Source organism: Canis aureus, chromosome 16 (assembly GCF_053574225.1).
Source record: "Canis aureus isolate CA01 chromosome 16, VMU_Caureus_v.1.0, whole genome shotgun sequence".
Classification (NCBI taxonomy): Eukaryota; Metazoa; Chordata; class Mammalia; order Carnivora; family Canidae; genus Canis; species Canis aureus.
In genome coordinates, this window is record NC_135626.1 from 15132668 (window position 1) to 15151699 (window position 19032).

The following is a 19032-nucleotide window of genomic DNA, read 5'->3' on the forward strand; positions in this document are numbered from 1 at the left end:
GCTACCAGACCATTTGAAAATATCCACTAAGATTCTTTTTTAAAAAGATTTTTATTGGGATCCCTGGGTGGCGCAGCAGTTTGGCGCCTGCCTTTGGCCCAGGGCGCGATCCTGGGGACCTGCGATCGAATCCCACGTCGGGTTCCCGGTGCATGGAGCCTGCTTTTCCCTCTGCCTGTGTCTCTGCCTCTCTCTCTCTCTGTGTGACTATCACAAATAAATAAAAATTAAATAATAAATAAAACATTTAAAAAAAATAAAAAGATTTTTATTTATTCTGAGAGACAGGCAGAGACATAGGCAGAGGAGAAGAGGCTCCCTGTGGGGAGCCTGATGCGGGATTTGATCCCCCGGACTCCAGCGGACTCCGGGATCATAACCTGAGCCAAAGGCAGATGCTCAACCACTAAGCCACCAAGGTGCCCCCCTCCATTAAGACTTTTGAAGGGGCACCTGGCTGGCTCAGTCAGATCATGCAACACTTTTTTCTTTTTAAAAATATATATTTTATTTATTCATGAGAGACACAGAGATAGATGCAGAGACACAGGCAGAGGAAGAAGCAGGCCCCTTGTAGGGAGCCCGATGCAGGACTTGATTCCCAGATCTGGAGATTATGTGGAGCTGAAGGCAGATGCTAAACTGTTGAGCCACCTAGGCATCCCAAGCATGCAACTCTTGATCTCGAGATTGTAGGTTTGAGCCCCATGTGGGGTGTAAGATTACTTAAAAATAAAATCTTTAAAAAGGAAAAAAAAGATTTTTGGAAAGTCTTTTGGGGGGTTCCTGGGGGGCTCAGATGGTTAATCGTCTGCCTTTAGCTTGGGTCATGATCCCCGGTTCCTGGGATCAAGCTCTACATTGGCTTCCCTCCCCAGTGGGGAGCCTGCTGCTCCCTCTCCCTCTGCTGTTCCCTTTCTTTCTGCTGCTCCACCTGCTTGTGCACGCACTCTGTCAAACAAATAAGCAAACAAATAAATCAATCTTTGAGAGACACAGAGAAGGCAGAGACATAGGTAGAGGGAGAAGTAGGCTCCTCACAGGGAACCCAATGCTGGACTCAATCCCGGAACCCCAGGATCACGCCTTGAGTTTTTTTTTTTTTTTTTTAATTTATTTATGATAGGCACACACAAAGAGAGAGAGAGAGAGAGAGACAGAGACAGAGGCAGAGGGAGAAGCAGGCTCCATGCACCAGGAGCCCGATGTGGGACTCGATCCCAGGTCTCCAGGATCCCGCCCTGGGCCAAAGGCAGGCGCTAAACCGCTGTGCCACCCAGGGATCCCATGCCCTGAGTTTTCAAAGGCAGACTCTCAACTGCTGAGCCACCCAGGCGTCCCAATAAAAAAATAATCTAAAAAAACAAAAAAACCCCAAAAAACAAAAAAACCCACCAAAAAATTTTTTTTAAAACATTAAAAAAAATTTTTATTTATTTATGATAGTCACACAGAGAGAGAGAGAGAGGGAGAGAGAGGCAGAGACATAGGCAGAGGGAGAAGCAGGCTCCATGCACCAGGAGCCCGATGTGGGATTCGATCCCGGGTCTCCAGGATCGCGCCCTGGGCCAAAGGCAGGCGCTAAACCGCCGCACCACCCAGGGATCCCCCAAAAAAACTTTTGAGAAAAATCTCTCTCAAAAATTTACTGTCCCTAGTGGTTTAAATTAGTTGGGAATGACTAATCTACAAATGACATTTCATTACATAAAACTGTTTAGGTAGAATTTTATTTAAAAATGAAAATACTATACCTATTCCCAGTCAAATTCACAGAGACAGAAAGTAGAATGGTTGCTAGGAGAAGGGGAAGGGGTAACGGAGATTTAGTATTTTTTTTTTTTAATTTTAAAAGATTTTATTTATTTATTCATGAGAAACACACACAGAGAGAGAGGGAGAGAGAGAGAGAGGCACAGGCACAGGCAGAGGGAGAAGCAGGCTCCATGTAGGGAGCCCAACATGGGACTCGATCCCAGGTCTCCAGGATCACACCCCAGCCTGAGGGTGGCGCTAAACATCTGAGCCACCTGGGCTGGGCTGCCCGAGATTTAGTACTTAATGAGCATACTGAATTTAGACTTCGAAATAGTTAAAATAGTAAATTTTATGTTATGTATATTTCACCATAATAATAACTTAAACCACAAAACACATTCCTAAACTTTAAAATTCTGTGATGGAATAGATTTGAGGGATCCCTGGGTGGCGCAGCGGTTTGGTGCCTGCCTTTGGCCCAGGGCGCGATCCTGAAGACCCGGGATTGAATCCCACGTCGGGCTACCGGTGCATGGAGCCTGCTTCTCCCTCTGCCTGTGTCTCTGCCTCTCTCTCTCTCTCTCTGTGTGTGACTATCATAAATAAATAAAAATTTATTAAAAGAAAAAAAAAGGAATAGATCTGAGGCTCAGCATCTTCCTCATAAATTAAGAACTGAGAGAGGGGTACCTGGCTGACTCAGTAGGGGGAGCATGTGACTCTTGATCTCAGGGTGGTGAGTTTGAGCTCCACGCCAGATATAGAGATTTGCTTAAAAATAAAATCTTGGGATCCCTGGGTGGCTTTTTAAAGATTTTATTTATTCAAGAGAGACACAGAGAGAGGCAGAGACAGGCAGAGGGAGAAGCAGGCTCCCTGTGGGGAGCCTGATGCAGGACTTGATCCCAGGACCCTGGGATCACAACTTGAGCCTAAGGCAGATGCTCAACCACTGAGCCACCCAGAGGTCTCCTTTTTTTACCTTTTTTTTTTTTTAATATATATTTTTAAATATTTTATTTATGTATTCATAGAGACACAGAGAGAGAGAGAGGCAAAGACACAGGCAGAGGGAGAAGCAGGCTCCATGCAGAGAGCCCGACGTGGGACTCGATCCAGGGTCTCCAGGATCACACCCTGGGCTGCAGGCGGCGCTAAACCGCTGCGCCACCGGGGCTGCCCTACCTTTTTTTTTTTTTTAAAGTAATCTCTACACCCAGTGTAGGGCTTGAATTCATGACCCCAAAATCAAGAGTCACATATTCCACCAAATGAGCCAGCCAAGTGTCAAACTAATTAAGCTCTTTTATAAGAAAATTAAAAAATCTGGTAGACAGAATTTTAAAAAAAAAAATGTATTATTTATTTTAGATAGAAAGAGCATGAGTAGGGGATGGGGTGGGGAGACAGAGGGAGAAGCAGACTCCCCACTGAGCAGGGAGCCTGATGTGGGTCTCGATCCCAGGACACTGGGATCATGACCTGAGCCAAGGCAGATGCTTAGCTGAGTCACCCAGGGGCCCCAGAGACAGTATTTTATATAAATATGCATAACATAAATTTGCAATAACTTTATATAAAATTAATAGTTCATGTCAGCCAAGTATTGTCTTTTCAAGCCACATGGAACATGAAAATGGCTTTGTTACACAGAACTTTTATGTAAAAGTTACTTCAGATACACCCATAAAGTCCTCTGGGCTTTCAGATGTGTAAATAAAACAATGTGTTAAATCTTAAGAAAATTATACCAGTTGCCATTATTCTTCAAGATTAAAGAAAGCATGAAGCACATACTCCAAGAATACCATGGTTCCTGAGGGAAGAGTTTCTGTATGTCCTCATTCACCAGCAGTAAAAATAGTCAAATGTAGTAAGTTCATAAAAAACCCTGAAAAGCTGCCTTGAGCCTTAAAATCTGATATGAAAATAAAGAACCAGGCAAAACAGATAAAAGATAACCATCATACTTTAAAGTCAATTCCAGTTATTTCTATAAAAGGGCTTGTTGGCATTATTTTCAGAGATCTTGTAATTTTAAAAAGGTGTGTGTGTGTGTGTGTATGTGTGTGTGTGTTTCAGGGTGGGGGAAGCCAAATGGGCAAACTGAAGACAACACACCAAATAAACGACAAATGTTTGTTTCTTAGTGGTGTGTGTGTGTTTTTTCCTTAGTTTTTATAAGTTTTCTAACCAATGTGGAGGAAGTAGGGGAAAGATCTATAGGATAGATGCTAATTTGTGTGGCCCAGAAAACACAGCTTTCATTGACCATCTTTTTTTTTTTTTAATTTTTTAAAATTTTTATTTTTTTATGATAGTCACAGAGAGAGAGAGAGAGAGAGAGGCAGAGACATAGGCAGAGGGAGAAGCAGGCTCCATGCACTGGGAGCCCGATGTGGGATTCGATCCCGGGTCTCCAGAATCGCGCGCTGGGCCAAAGGCAGGCGCCAAACCGCTGCGCCACCCAGGGATCCCTCATTGACCATCTTTATACATTTTTCTTTTTTTTTTTAATGTTTTTTCCTTCTTTAATTTATTGATGTGGTGAGTTATATTGATTGACTTTTTTTTTTTTTAAGATTTTATTTATTTATTCATGATAGACACACAGAGAGGGAAAGAGAGGCAGAGACATAGGCAGAGGGAGAAGCAGGCTCCATGCAGGGAGCCTGATGTGGGACTCAATCCTGGGTCTCCAGGATCCGGCCCTGGGCTGAAGGCGGCACTAAACTGCTGAGCCACCCGGGCTGCCCTTCATACATTTTTCTTTTTTTTTTTTTAGTAGGTACTATTCTTTTTTTTTTTTTTAATTTTTTTTAAAATTTTATTTATTTATGATAGTCACAGAGAGAGAGAGAGAGAGAGAGAGAGGCAGAGACACAGGCAGAGGGAGAAGCAGGCTCCATGCACCGGGAGCCCGACGTGGGATTCGATCCCGGGTCTCCAGGATTGCGCCCTGGGCCAAAGGCAGCCGCTAAACTGCTGCGCCACCCAGGGATCCCCCTTTATACATTTTTCTTAAACAATTTTACTTATTTGAGAGAGAGTGAGAGAGCTCAAGCATGGGCACAAGCACAGGGAGGGGCAGAGAGGGAAAAGCAGGATCCCCAATGAGCAGGGAGCCCCCCAGAAACCTGAGATCATGCATGACCTCAGCCAAAGGCAGATGCTTAACCAAATGAGCCACCCAGGCGCCCCCATCTTTACACTTTTTATTTGAGTATCTTTCCTACATTTATAATACAATATAATAAATTACATAATTAGTAATTTATTCCCTACATATGTGAAAATACAAATTCATAAAAATGAAATGGATAAAGTTATCTTATGAAAGTTACTTTGTGGGACACCTGGGTGGCTCAGCAGTTGAGTGTCTGCCTTCGGCTCAGGGCGTGATCCTGGAGCACCGGGATGGAGTCCCACATCGGGCTCCCTGCGTGGAGCCTGCTTCTCCCTCTGCCTATGTCTCTGCCTCTCTCTCTCTCTGTCTCTAATGAATAAATAAATAAAATCTTAAAAAAAAAAAAAAAAGTTATTTCTTAAGAGAGAAATCTCTGCATCTGAAGAGCCGGAGTAGCAAGTATCTATGTGAATTTAAACCAGGATTTGGGCAGCCCCAGTGACGCAGTTTAGTGCCGCCTGCAGCCTGGGGCGTGATCCTGGAGACCGGGGATCGAGTCCCACATCGGGCTCCCTGCATGGAGCCTGCTTCTCCCTCTGCCTGTGTCTCTGCCTCTCTCTCTGTGTGTGTCTCTATGAATAAGTAAATAAAATCTTAAAAAAAAAAAACACAAAAAAACCCACAGGATTTGACTCAACTTTACAGGAAGGTGTTTATTATGTTAAAAGGGCACATCTGTACTTCAGAAGATACCTTCCAGATCTCAAGTGATTGTAGGCACATCAACTTTAGTGTACTAACCGTACAGGAGAAATGAGTGGTTTATACTTGCAAAGTGCTATTTTAAAGCACTTTTTTTTTTTAAAGCAGGCTCCACGCCCCAACATGGGGCCTAAACTCACAACCCTGAGATTAAGAGTTGCATGCTCTACCAAGTGAGTCAGCCAGGTGCACCTAAAGCACTTTTCTATACATTACTTGATTACTCATTGTTAGCACACCCAAAGTGGACAAAATTTGACAGAATCAGATGAACCTTCAAATAAGCATCAGACCGAGAAACTATACACAACACCCAAAAGAAATTTTAAAAAATTACAGAGCCAAAAAGGGCGTTATTGGCAACTGTTATAGTAATAATAAAAGATGAGGCCAACCTTCTCTTTTAATTCCCCAAGATAAGCAGTATTTTGTCCAATGATGGCCTCTGCAGACTCCTGGAAACAAGTGACCCACTGATTCTCTTGAAAATCAGCAATATTTACCTAAAAAACACATTATATATTAATTTAGCCAAGAAATAATAAAGGAAGACATACTCAGAAGATTGGAAGATTAATTTTTCCATTCACTAAAATAATCCCCAGGGAAAAACCATTACCACTCTGTATGCCATATTATTCCCAAACAATGTGGAAAGGATCGCAGAGATAAGTTTAAAGTGTACTGCAAAGGCATGATATGCTGTGAATATGTGATTTCAGATCTCAGTTGAGATAACAATCCAACTAAACTTCCTTGCCTCCAGCCATGAGGCCCTTTGGACAAAAGGTTTGAATAAGCCTCCAAAGTATGAGGGCAGGTTCTCTGCATTTTTAACTACACATCCTAGTGTCCCATAAGACTAGTTCCAGCAACTTTCCCAACAACAGAAATGAGTGCTCAAGTGTCTCCAACTGGACCACTGTAAAATTAAATGGGGGAGAGTCAGGGAAGAAAGTGGATCACACAGAATCCAGTTGCTAAAGTAAAAGTCTTAGTACAAATAAGAAAGCAAAGTTCTTTTTTTTTTTTTTTTTTTAATTTATCATTTGATGATCTACATATTTGCTTGGCATACACATGGAGCTTTAGTATCAAAGATTATGATGGAAAAAATGGCGGATAAGAAAATTAAAGACATTCCCATATATGAGAGAATATATCACCCCCCAGAGCTCACACCTACAGTTTGTTTACTCCACAGTGTCATCCTAGAGGCAAAGAGTACAACCCAATAGGGCTGAGGAGGGGAACAATGGGGACAAATGGGTCAGGATCTTGTGAAACCAAGTATGCTGGGATTACTATTTACGAGTTTCATAGAAAGGCTGATAAACCATATAAAACAATTTTCTCCATCATAGTTCAATGAAGTTGTTTATGTTTATTTTCTGTAAAAATATAAAGCTTAAATGTAGAACTTTCTTGTTGAACTAACACTTTAAAGGATAAGTAAAATCCTTTATTTTTTAGCTAAAAAGACCACTAAAAAAAATTTCCTATTACAAGAGTATTCAGTGCAAGGGGAAAAAAAAAAAAAAGGAAAATGCAGGAGAAACTAGAAATCAACAAGAAATACCCTCTATCAGCAGTCTGGGATTTGTCCTCTCAGTCTGTTTTTTGTGTGTGTACATACTTTAAAACTGCATCAAACATACCATTTAAAATTTGCTATTTCAGTGAATAAATCTGAACATTTATTTAGATCATTTTCATATATTTTAACTAATTATAGAAAACTGTCAAATAACTGGCAAATTCTGATGCCTTCATGGTATCCCACACTAAGGTTTTATAGTAAAGGAATCAACTAGTAGAACATTAAGGAAGTAGTTTTTTTTTTTTCATTAAGGAAGTTTAAGTTGTATCAAAGTTTAAAAAATAACAGTAACAAATAACTTCATACAGTTGTAACATCTCTGATGATTCCTTAAAAGAAATTCCCTCCAAATGTTTAATATGCCAGAAAATATAAACATTTTTAAGGATACTGATATATTATTGCTAAATCACCTTCTAGAAAAATGTAAGAATGCCTATTTTCTTATACCTTTATTATCATGTATTATGATTTTTTAAAAAGTATACCCCTCACTTTAAAGGTTTTTTAAAACAGAAACAATTCTTACAATGCAAAAAAGCCACACTCCCACATTAGCATGCAGCTACATTCCTGAGAAGTCAGTTCTACCAAGGCTAAGAGGAACAGATTATCTACAAGAAAAATAACTAAATATAGGCATTGGCTGTATAATTATTGCTCTGCAGAAATGCCATTTCAAATTAATTTATCTTCATAACAGTGAGCAGGAGAGTGTCACCAAATGCTGTAACTGTACTACAAGCACAGCAGCTAAAATCAGCTGGGTGTCGAAATGCAACTTTCTTGTAGGAAAAAGAACTTTTAGCAGAACAGACTGCTCTTCAGTTGAGTGAAAGGCCCCTAACTTGCTGTACTGATAAGAACAAAAAGAAGCTCTTTAGCACTTACTCATCTGGTGACTTCCTACCACAAGCGATCTTGTTTTTGCTATTGTCTCTACAAAGCCTGGCACTTGGTAGGGACTCAAGAAACAACACAGTGATTCTCATCTACCCATTCTACTTACTGACAGGATCATGCGGTACTTGAAGCTAGGAAATTCACTGTCACACTTCTCACAGCGGTATAATCCATTCTGTTGATCGATCACTTTCTTATTGCAGTCCTGAGTTGGGCAGGCCTGATACATACAGTTCTCTTTGCGAAGATACACTACTGTCGCCACGGAGCTAAAATAGTCAGCCTTTGGAAGAAAAGAGTGACATGAGACCTGGAAACCAAAGCCTACATTTGAGAGAGGACTTAGAAGCAGCCTAAAGCTTGCCCTTAAAATGTAAGCACTATTTAATCTACAAATCCTTAAGATCACAGTGTCATTAGAGGGTATCATTTATGCTATGGTTTTCGAAATCACTTGTGCTGACTGCAAAACCTATGAAGATAATAAACTAAGTTCTTTTTTTTATTTTTATAAATTTTTATTTATTTATGATAGTCACAGAGAGAGAGAGAGAGAGAGGCAGAGACACAGGCAGAGGGAGAAGCAGGCTCCATGCACCGGGAGCCAGACGTGGGATTCGATCCCGGGTCTCCAGGATCGTGCCCTGGGCCAAAGGCAGGTGCCAAACCGCTGCGCCACCCAGGGATCCTTAAACTAAGTTCTAAAGCATATTATCCCTTCATAATAAAAGCAAAAAAAATTTTTTAAAAAAGATTTTATTTATTTATTTATTTATTCATTCATTCATTCATTCATTCATTCATTCATGAGAGACACAGAGAGAGGCAGAGACACAGGCAAAGGGAGAAGCAAGCTCCACACAGGGAGCCCAATGCAGGACTCGATCCTGGAACTCCAGGATCATGCCCCGGGCCAAAGGCAGGTGCTAAACTGCTGAGCCACCCAGGGATCATGCAATAAAAGCAAATTCTAAATTAGGCCAAATTAATTCACTAAAATCAGAGAAAGACTATATGAAAAACAAAGACTTCAAAGACAAAGATTTGTTCCTCCCATTCTTCTGATTACCCCAAAGGTAATCAATGGAGGAAATACAGGGTAATGCAGGCAAACCTGGTGTAGCTGTGTCCAACATCCTCCCACATTAAAAACAACAGGAGTGATTTCTGGGGCCCAGATTCACCCTCATCTCTGTCTAGGCCATGGCAGCAAACTTTGTAGAAAGCCAGACGGGAAATTTTTTAGGCTTTGTGAGCCATTCAGTCATGGTCTCTGTGACAGCTACTCAGCTCTGCTGCTGTGATGTAGGAGCATCGTTACACAATGTGCAAACAACCACATGCAGCTGCTGTGACAAGCCTCGGTCTAAGCCATCAAAGTGGCGAGAGCACTGAGAAAGAAATGCAGCAAGGATGGAGTCATGTGCATTTGTGGCTTTATGTGGTCCCTACTTGTTTTTCTTTTTGACTCCCACAGAAAGGATATGGAGTGAATAATTTTGCGGGGGTGGGGGGCGGTGAGCAGTTCTCTCTGGGGATACTCCGAATTCAGAGCCAGGTCAGGAACCTCTGGGGCTTCCCAATGTCTCAGACCAAAAAAAAAAAAGGGGGGGGGGGGCAAAACAATACTGTGAATGTTTAAAGAGACTGGGTGAGTCCTCAATCTAGAAAGCTCTAGAGAAAGTATGTCTCGGGGTGCCTGGCCAGCTCAGGCAGTAGAACATGCAACTCTTGATAACTCTTGATCTCAGGGTTGTGAGTTTGAGCCCCACAGTGGGTGCAGAGATTACTTAAAAAAAAAAAAAAAAAAAGAAAAAAGAAAAAGAAAAGAAAGAAAATCTCCTAGGAGATGCCTATAGTTTTTCTGTATTTCCAGGTAAGATCTAGATCCAGATCCAGAATTATGACTTTAAAGTCAGGGTACAGAGATACCCTCGAGGCCTGATTTCTTCTTCTTCTTCTTTTTTTTTTTTTTTTTTTTAACTTTTTTTTAATTTATTTATGATAGTCACAGAGAGAGAGAGAGAGGCAGAGACACAGGCAGAGGGAGAAGCAGGCTCCATGCACCGGGAGCCTGATGTGGGATTCGATCCCGGGTCTCCAGGATCGTGCCCTGGGCCAAAGGCAGGCGCTAAACCACTGCGCCACCCAGGGAATCCCTTCTTCTTTTTTTTTAAAGTTTATTTATTTAAGTAATCACTACACCCAATGAAAGGCTTGAACTCACTACCCCAAGATCAAGAGTGACATGCTCTTCCAACTGAGCCAGCCAGGTGCCTCCAGGTCTGATTACTTACTACGTATTTTAGATCTAAGAGGGAAACTAGTGACAAGAGAACCTCAAAAGCAGCTGTTCCTATGACAGAACAACATAGATCTGTCTCATGTTTAATTTTCAAGATGCTATAATGACAGCATTATAAAGTGCCTTTGATGACAATGACGGATAAGGGAGTACAGCAAAATGAGACAGTAAAGAATAAAAACTATAGTATATGACATGAAAATAATAAAAGTAGGAATTATGTTTTGGGGAACATAAAGGAGAAATAAATGACTTAAATACTGAACTGCTGACAGAATACAGGTTTAGATCAAGACGGGAAGAGCGTCATTACATACAAACATTGAAAGGAAGATGTAACTAAAATCAAGTATGAGAGACAATTCCTGTCAGAGAATAGTGGCAAATGCTTGGCCCATGAGATGAGGCTGGTACTGTGCAGCCAGTGAAGGCCCACATGGACTGCCTGATGTCTGACAGAGCCTAATGGTTCTGTGCTCAGTGTTGGCTTTAACCTCAAAAGACATCTTCTAGGTATGTGGGCATTTTAATTTGCAGGAACAATCAGCAAAAATAAATATGGATCTGAAGTTATTACCACTTCATTAAGATCCCTCTAAGAATTAAACAACTCTCTGTGGGACGCCTGGGTGGCTCAGCGGTTGAGCACCTGCCTTCAGCCCAGGGCGTGATCCTGGAGTCCCAGGATGGAATCCCACATTGGGCTTCCTGCATGGAGCCTGCTTCTCTCTCTGCCTATGTCTCTGTCTCTCTCTCTGTGTGTCTCTCATGAATAAATAAATAAAATAAAAACAAAAACAAAAACAAAAAACCACACAAAAAAACCCCCAACTCTCTGAGTCAGAGTTCTTAACATTTATCTGCCTGAAGATGTCTGAGCGATACAACATAGTCCTATTATAATGTTGGCATGGCTCCCTCAATCTGCCAGTGATTCTTAACCATCACACCATGCTCTGGTCAGAGCTCTGGTTAAGAATCATAGCTCTGGATGAATGTCAGATAGTTGGTCCCAGAAATCAGGCTTGAAAACTCATCCTCCTGCATACTTTACATGCTTTTGTGAAGAAAATTAGGAACTTGGGATACCTTGTCACCATGGCCTAGATTCTCTGATTTAACCTCATACAAAGTTTTCCAGTTGGTGTTGCCTCCTCCTGTCCCTCCACTCTTTAGATCAGAGATGGAAACACCATCTAAGGCTTGTCCTTCCGAGTCAAACCTGAAAAATAAAGAATGACAGGCACTTTATATATTTATTGAATATGCTGCTTGTTTTTAGATGCCAGATACAGGCTACCCACACACCCCCAATCTCCTACTTGGTCCAACTTTCATAGGTTATGGTCACATGGGCTGGAATTAGTATCTTCCTTCTAGTATCTTAAGACAACTGCAGGAAGTGAAAGACCTCTTTTCATCTCAACTGCTTTGATGCCCCCCAGTGGTGAAGACAGTGCCAAAACACAACAGAACCTTTTCTTAAATTAGCAACTGGTATATAATTCTTTAGGCTAGTGATGCCTGTTCCCAGTCAGTAGCTGCATTTTTATCATTACTGACATATAACAGCATAGAGAGTAACAGTCCACTTATAATGAGGTGGCAAAAAAATGTTCCCATGGTAAAAGATCTTATAAGCCTGGGGCCCCTGGGTGGCTTAGTCAATTAAGCATCTGACTTCGGCTCAGGTCATAATTTTAAGGTCCTGGAATTGAGTGCGGCTTCAGGCTCCATGCTCAGTGGGGAGTCTGCTTGCCCTTTTCTCTCCGCCCCTCCCCCTGCCTGTGCTTTATCTCAAATAAAAAATATATATAAAAAAAATCTGGGCAGCTTGGGTGGCTCAGCGGTTTAGTGCCACCTTCGGCCCAGGCCATGATCCTGGAGATCTGGGATCGAGTCCCACGTCGGGCTCCCTGCACAGAACCTGCTTCTCTCTCTGTCTGTGTCTCTGCCTTTCTCTCTGTGTCTCTCATGAAAAAATAAATAAAATCTTTAAGAAAAAAAAATCTTATAACCCTGATATAGAGTTTAAAGGATTATATAACCCTAAGTAGATATTATCTATCATAGATTCATCTTGTGAGATTTTACCTATGCCAATATTAAAATTAACATTAATCTGGCACCTGGGTAGCTCAGTGGTTGAGCATCTGCCTTTGGCTCAGGTCATGATCCCGGGATCAAGTCCCACGTCAGGCTGTCAGCCTGCTTCTCCCTCTATGTCTCTGCCTCTCTGTGTCTCTCATGAATAAATTAAATGAAAAAAAAAATCTGTGCTGCATTTTTATTAAGACTGATTATATTTCTTGATCACGTATCAGCTGATATGAAGAAAGTGGCTCAGAAACATACTTGTGGCATGGAAGAGTCAGTCTGAGATTAAAAACATGTCAGTATATCTAAAAGGAGGAAAACTAAAAGCTAACCACACACAAGAAGAACAGGCTTCTTCAAAAGAGACCATCTAAACAGAATGGATGTTGCCCTAAGCTGCAGACAATTGCCTTCACATTCTGTCAGGTAAGCGGCTAAATCTGTCACAGAAGAACAGCAAGGTCCATAAATCTGTTTCACCACTACTAGCTATACCAGTGTAACTCCAAGGAGATATTTGCCACCAAAGATAGCTCATCAGGAATCAACAGAGCAAGGATAGATGCAGCCCTTCTTATAATAAAAAAACTCCACATTGTTATAACCAAGATCTAGTATCTCCAATCCTTGCCTGTGTGAGGTGTGTGCACTGAACTTCTCTTTGATCAATGCCAAGTTATTTTATTCTGGAGACAGTTATGTCTTCTTATGTTGACCAGAATCACTGTTACTGACAAGTAAAATATGAAGACTTTAATGTGGGCATGCAATTAACCTGGGGTCAAGCTCTAGGGCCCAAAAGAAAATCAGGTAATAAGGACAAACCAAAGCAGTGCTTATTTCTTGACAGACTATGAACAGGCCCTACCTTCTAATGCAATGCCAGCTACCAGGAGAGTTATACATAGATTTGAGTGGCTACTCAGGAGGCTGGCTTAAAATGACATGAACACTGTACTAGTAGATGTTTCATGCAACTATTCAAACACTACTGCTAGTGGTTCACATTACACTCAGAATAAAAGTGAGAAGTATGTCACAGGAGCTAATTCTTTAATCGCTAAAACCCTAGGAGTAGGGGGAGACTGACATAGCTTCCCTGGGACTAAGCTATACAAATTATTATTATTATTATTATTATTACTATTATTATTATTTTAAAGATTTTATTTATTTATTCATGAGAGACACGAGAGAGAGAGGGAGAGAGGGATCCCTGGGTGGCGCAGCGGTTTGGCGCCTGCCTTTGGCCCAGGGCACGATCCTGAAGACCCGGGATCGAATCCCACGTCGGGCTCCCGGTGCATGGAGCCTGCTTCTCCCTCTGCCTGTGTCTCTGCCTCTCTCTCTGTGTGTGACTATCAGAAATAAATAAAAATTTATAATAAAAAAATATAAAAATAAAAAATAAAAAAAAAAGAGAGGGAGAGAGAGAGGGAGGGAGAGAGAGAGAGAGAGAGAGAGAGAGAGAGAGATGGGGCGGGAGGGCAGAGACACAAGCAGAGGGAGAAGCAGGCTCCATGCAGGGAGCCTGATATGGGACTCGATCCTGGGTCTCCAGGCACGCCCTCGGCTGAAGGCGGCGCTAAACCACTGAGCCACCCGGGCTGCCCATAAATTATTAAAGCTCAAGCTCGTGAAAGTGTTTTCTCTGACCATATCAATTCTTACAGATCATGTTTCAGTTGAAGTGCTCCTTAAAGGCAGAGTTTTAACACCCAAAAAAGCTAGCTATAGTGAGGAGATTTTAATAGGCTCTCCTCATCCCCTGAGTGCTTGGGGAATAACCATGTAATGCCAACAAAAGCCATTGTTCCCACTGCATTTTATCAGAGTCCAGTAAACATACACTAGAAGATGTGATCAGCACCAACAACTGGACAGAACAAGGAACACAGTCTTCTCCAATACCACGGAAGCCCACAGCTCTAAACCTAGGAAAGGAAGTTACCTCTCTAGCTTACAGTCCTTCAGCACACGGCTGGTATAATCCACCCTCACCTTACTTTGGCAGGATCGAGGTCAGCAGGCAGCCCTTCCATTCTGACTGCCTCCTCTGGAATCTCTGGGTTTGTCATGGGATTGCAGGTTTGTCAGTTTAAGGGCTTTAAAACCATCGTCTCATAAGGCACAATGCCTTCTGCTCCATTCAGTAACAAAGCTCTCTGCTCTGCAGATAGCTCACATACTGATCATAAGAACCAAAAGAGCCAGCTCTTCTCAAGGCCAGGCTCAAATAATCCCTTTGTTTGGTCCCATAAAACCTACCATCCACGAAGTTTATAGGCCTCCGGGATGTCAGGATTCACAATGATTGTGCTTGAAGACAGTACAGAGAGGCTCCGTCCACCAAAATCAGAAACTCTGGCTCCTTTGATAGCCATCACGGGTTGTCTAGAACCATCAAATCTATCAGCCTGAGTAATAACAAAAACACCCAACAAATACAGTGAACAGGTGTTGCTGGCAGGGAGAACACACTGAACGTTTTTTTTTTTTTTTTTTTTTTTTTTTTTACACACTGAACGTTTTTATAGAAAACAAGGAAAACAGTCAATAACAGAGTAAATGTAATAAATGGTATATGGAATCTAACCAAGATAACCTCGCACATAAGAATCTGCTCAAAGATACAGCAAAACTAATCTAGAGTTAGAGGAAAGATCATTTCACTGTGTAAAACTTAAATCAGCATATTTCACAAAAGTAAATCAAAGAAAGGATTTCAGACATTCCTCGGACAGCTCAATCCTTCTTTAGGAAGGGCCTACACGGCCAAAGCCCCATAACTCTAAGACAAGACAGCCGCCCGGCTCTTCACGTCTCTGCCTTCTGCACATGCTCTGACTGCTCAATGCACATACTTACATCTTCCCCCCACAGAGTAGCGGTCACTACTTTCCCTGACATGTCCATCAAATAGATATTTCTCTTAGAAACTTCTCTGTTGTTAGACTTCACTGTGATTTTGGTGGCTTCTTCATAGCTCTTGCAGATCCCAATTATGTCTAAAGTACAGGCACAATGTGTTAGCAAAAATGGTCAAGGCAGCCATTACAGAATGATCAAAGGTTGAATGGCAAGCACTTAAGTCTTACACTTCTCTTATATGTTGCACACAAAACTAATAATCACAACTTTTTGCTCTCACACGAAGACTTACCTATAAGTGAGTCCTTAGTCTTGCTTTCTAGGTCACCAATCCCTGTGAAGTCAAACTGAACTGTAGGTAAATGATGACCATCTTCACAGGGCATGACAGAAGTCTCATTATTGAAGGTCATCTCATAGTCATTTTTAACAGCTGTGAATTGTTTGTTAGCAATCTTCAGGATGCCTTTAGAGATATAATAGACCTGCAAAAGAGGGAAGCCATGGAATGTGGGGAGTCTACCAGATTAAGAAAAACAAAACTCCTTACCACTACGCAGTTCTTCAATGGATGAGAGTCCCCTCAAATCCTCCCCATACCACTCAACTGTTTCAGTTTTCTTTCTTTCTTTCTTTTTTTTTTTTTTAAGGATTTTATTTATTTATGAGAGACACACAGAGAGAAAGAGAATGAGAGGGAGGGAGAGAGGGAGAGAGGGGGAGGGAGAGAGGGATGGAGAGAGGGATGGAGAGAGGCAGAGACATAGGCAGAGGGAGGAGCAGGCTCCCTGCAGGGAACCCGATGTGGGACTCGATCCAGGGACTCTAGGATCATGCCCCAGGCTGAAGCAGGTGCTAAACCGCTGAGCCACCCAGGGATCCCCTGTTTCAGTTTTCTTTCGTTTCTTTTGTTTTTTTTTATTTTTTATTTATTTATGATAGTCACACAGAGAGAGAGAGAGAGGCAGAGACATAGGCAGAGGGAGAAGCAGGCTCCATGCACCGGGAGCCCGACGTGGGATTCGATCCCGGTCTCCAGGATCACGCCCTGGGCCAAAGGCAGGCGCTAAACCACTGCACCACCCAGGGATCCCTGTTTCAGTTTTCAAGACAACACTACCCTACCTTGTTCATGTCGATGAGGGGAAAGAACTTGTCCACTTGCTCATTGAAAGCAGTAGCTCTGATTTCACCCTGTAGAAGCATGCAAGAATAGGTTTAGAACTGCATTCATTGAGTTTTACCCCTAAAATTAGAGGACACTTTCGTGTCAAAATGACATCTTTAAGGCAATAACACAAGTACAAAAGGCATGTGTGAGAGGGCCACAGACACTCCAGAAACACACATTTTAGAAGTCATATATTCAAGTTATTAAGCACAATGGAACAACCTAGGCTTAACTAGCTGATCCCAGTATGGTACTTTATTAACCTCAAGTTAGAGACCTTAAAAAAAGCAAAACAAAAAAACATAAGAAACCTAGTGATTTTAATATTTTGACAACCAAAATAAAAACAAATTTTAACACTGAGTGACATAAATGCAGACGATAAGGAAGCGTGATGAGCCCAATGATTCACCAGCTGCCCTTATGTTCACACCAGGCAATTACGTCATATTTGGGAATCACTGACAAAATGCTAGAATACGTCATGTTTTCGAGTTGCTTGTGATTTGATTTTCAATTTTACTTTTCCATCAGTAAAATACTATAGATGGGGGCAGCTGGTTGGCTGGCTCAGTCAGCAGAGTGTGTGACTCTTAATCTTAGGGTTCTAAATTCAAGCCCCACGTTGGGTGTAGAGAGTACTTAAAACAAAAACAACTATAGATGGATAAGAAACTTATAACAAAGGGCTGAAATTTTAGCCAACTGATAGATTAGACCGATAATCTGGTAAAAAAATTAGGTTCTGATATTGATTCTGCCACCATACAGTCAGTATATTTGGAGTATTGGGCCATCTTCCCAAAACAAACAACAAAAACAAACCACCTATGTTTTCTACCCTCTCAGAAGTTTGAACCACAGGAAATATGCAGCAGCTTAAAAATAATATGTCAAGTACATATTAAGAATTATAAACAGAACAGAGAAACAGCTAACAAGACTGTTGAGATTCTACAACTTGGATTTTTTTGTTTCTTCATCATGGTTTGGTTTTGTTTAAGTGAAGCACAGAGTCTGCACATGCAGAATCCACCTCCCACAAAACCATTCACTTTTCAAGGTGGCTGGTGCATGCCTTCTGCTGTGGCCCAAAGAAACACTTTGCTTATAAGCAGACATCACTTCTTAGGCCTTCAGTTTAGCCTGCAAACAGGTCAGACAGAGTGTCTTTGCTTTCTCTTACTCATGAGGCTGCTCAAACAATTAAAAACTAAATTCTATTGCTATAAATGCTTAGACTTGTGTGACTCTTGATCTTGGGGTCATGAATTCAAGCTCCATGTGGGGTGTAGAGATTACTTAAAAATAAAATCACTAACATTAAGGATTTTAAAGGCACCTGGCTGGCTCCATTGGTACAGTATGTGACCTTTTGTTGTTGTTGTTGTTAAAGATTTTATTTGTTTTAAGAGTTGCATGCTCTAGAGGTGCCCTGGTAGCTCAATCAGTTGAGTGTTGGACTCCTGGTTTTGGCTCAGGTCATGATCTCAGGGCTGTGAGACAGTCAGTGGGGAGCCTGCTTGAGATTCTCTCCCTCCCTTTCTGCCCTCCCACTCCCTGGCTCACACCCTCTTTCTCTCAAATAAATAAACAATTAATAAAAAATTGCATTCTCTATGGACTGAGCCAGCCAGCCAGGTACCCTGAATATATGACTGGTGATCATCATGAGTCCAAGCCCCATTTTGGCATGGAGCCTACTTAAAAAGAAAAAATAAATTAAAAAACAGAAAAACATAACATATAATAAACTAAAAGGATTTTATTTAAGAGCTTTAACCCTCTGGGGCACCTGGCAGGCTCAGTTGGTTAAGATCCAACTCTTGACTTCAGCTCAGGTCAGGATCTCAGGGATGTGAGATTGAGCCTGGTGTCAGGCTCCAAGCTGGGAGTGGAGTCTGCTTAAGGTTCTCTCTCTCTCTCTTAAAAAAAACAAAAACAAAAAACAAAAAAACTCTCTCTCCCTTTCCCTCTGCCCCTCCCCCTATACCTCCCCTTCTGAAGAAGAAAAAAAAAAGACCTTTAACCCTTTGCCCCCAGACAGCATTAAAAGCCTACAGAGGAGGAAAAACAACAATATTCATGTTTATTTTTGGCCTACTGCTGTTTTTCATCACACAGGCTTACACAGAGATGAGCTCTCTTTCTCAGACTACTCGTATTTTCCCACTTGACAACTACTCACACTTTCATCAACTAGTTCTATGGAAAAAAGCTTCCCTTCCCCTCGGGAATTGCTCCAGGTACGGATCTGACTTTTGTTGGTAACTCGAGCACAGATAGTCCACCTAAAAACCAAATAGATTATATTAGTACTCAGGTCTTAACTGGGAAAGATCTAAAAGGTTCCCTATTATCTTCCTATAGCCTTTCTTACCTTATGCATATTCCATTTTTCAACGTAAGCTGTATTTTAATCCAACTGATTAAAACCC

At 41.6% G+C, this 19032-nt stretch overlaps 1 protein-coding gene across 1 annotated transcript in view; it reads right to left on the minus strand.

The window, feature by feature from the left end:
- RPA1 (replication protein A1) overlaps positions 1-19032 on the minus strand; it is a 78045-nt gene that overhangs the window by 2624 nt on the left and 56389 nt on the right. The window contains exons 8-15 of the mRNA XM_077851767.1: positions 18783-18885; positions 16549-16617; positions 15716-15908; positions 15421-15560; positions 14821-14969; positions 11545-11677; positions 8257-8433; positions 6043-6150 (exon numbers count right to left, since the gene is read on the minus strand). Coding sequence (XP_077707893.1) covers positions 6043-6150; positions 8257-8433; positions 11545-11677; positions 14821-14969; positions 15421-15560; positions 15716-15908; positions 16549-16617; positions 18783-18885 — 1072 coding nt within the window. The remainder of the gene's footprint in view (positions 1-6042; positions 6151-8256; positions 8434-11544; positions 11678-14820; positions 14970-15420; positions 15561-15715; positions 15909-16548; positions 16618-18782; positions 18886-19032) is intronic.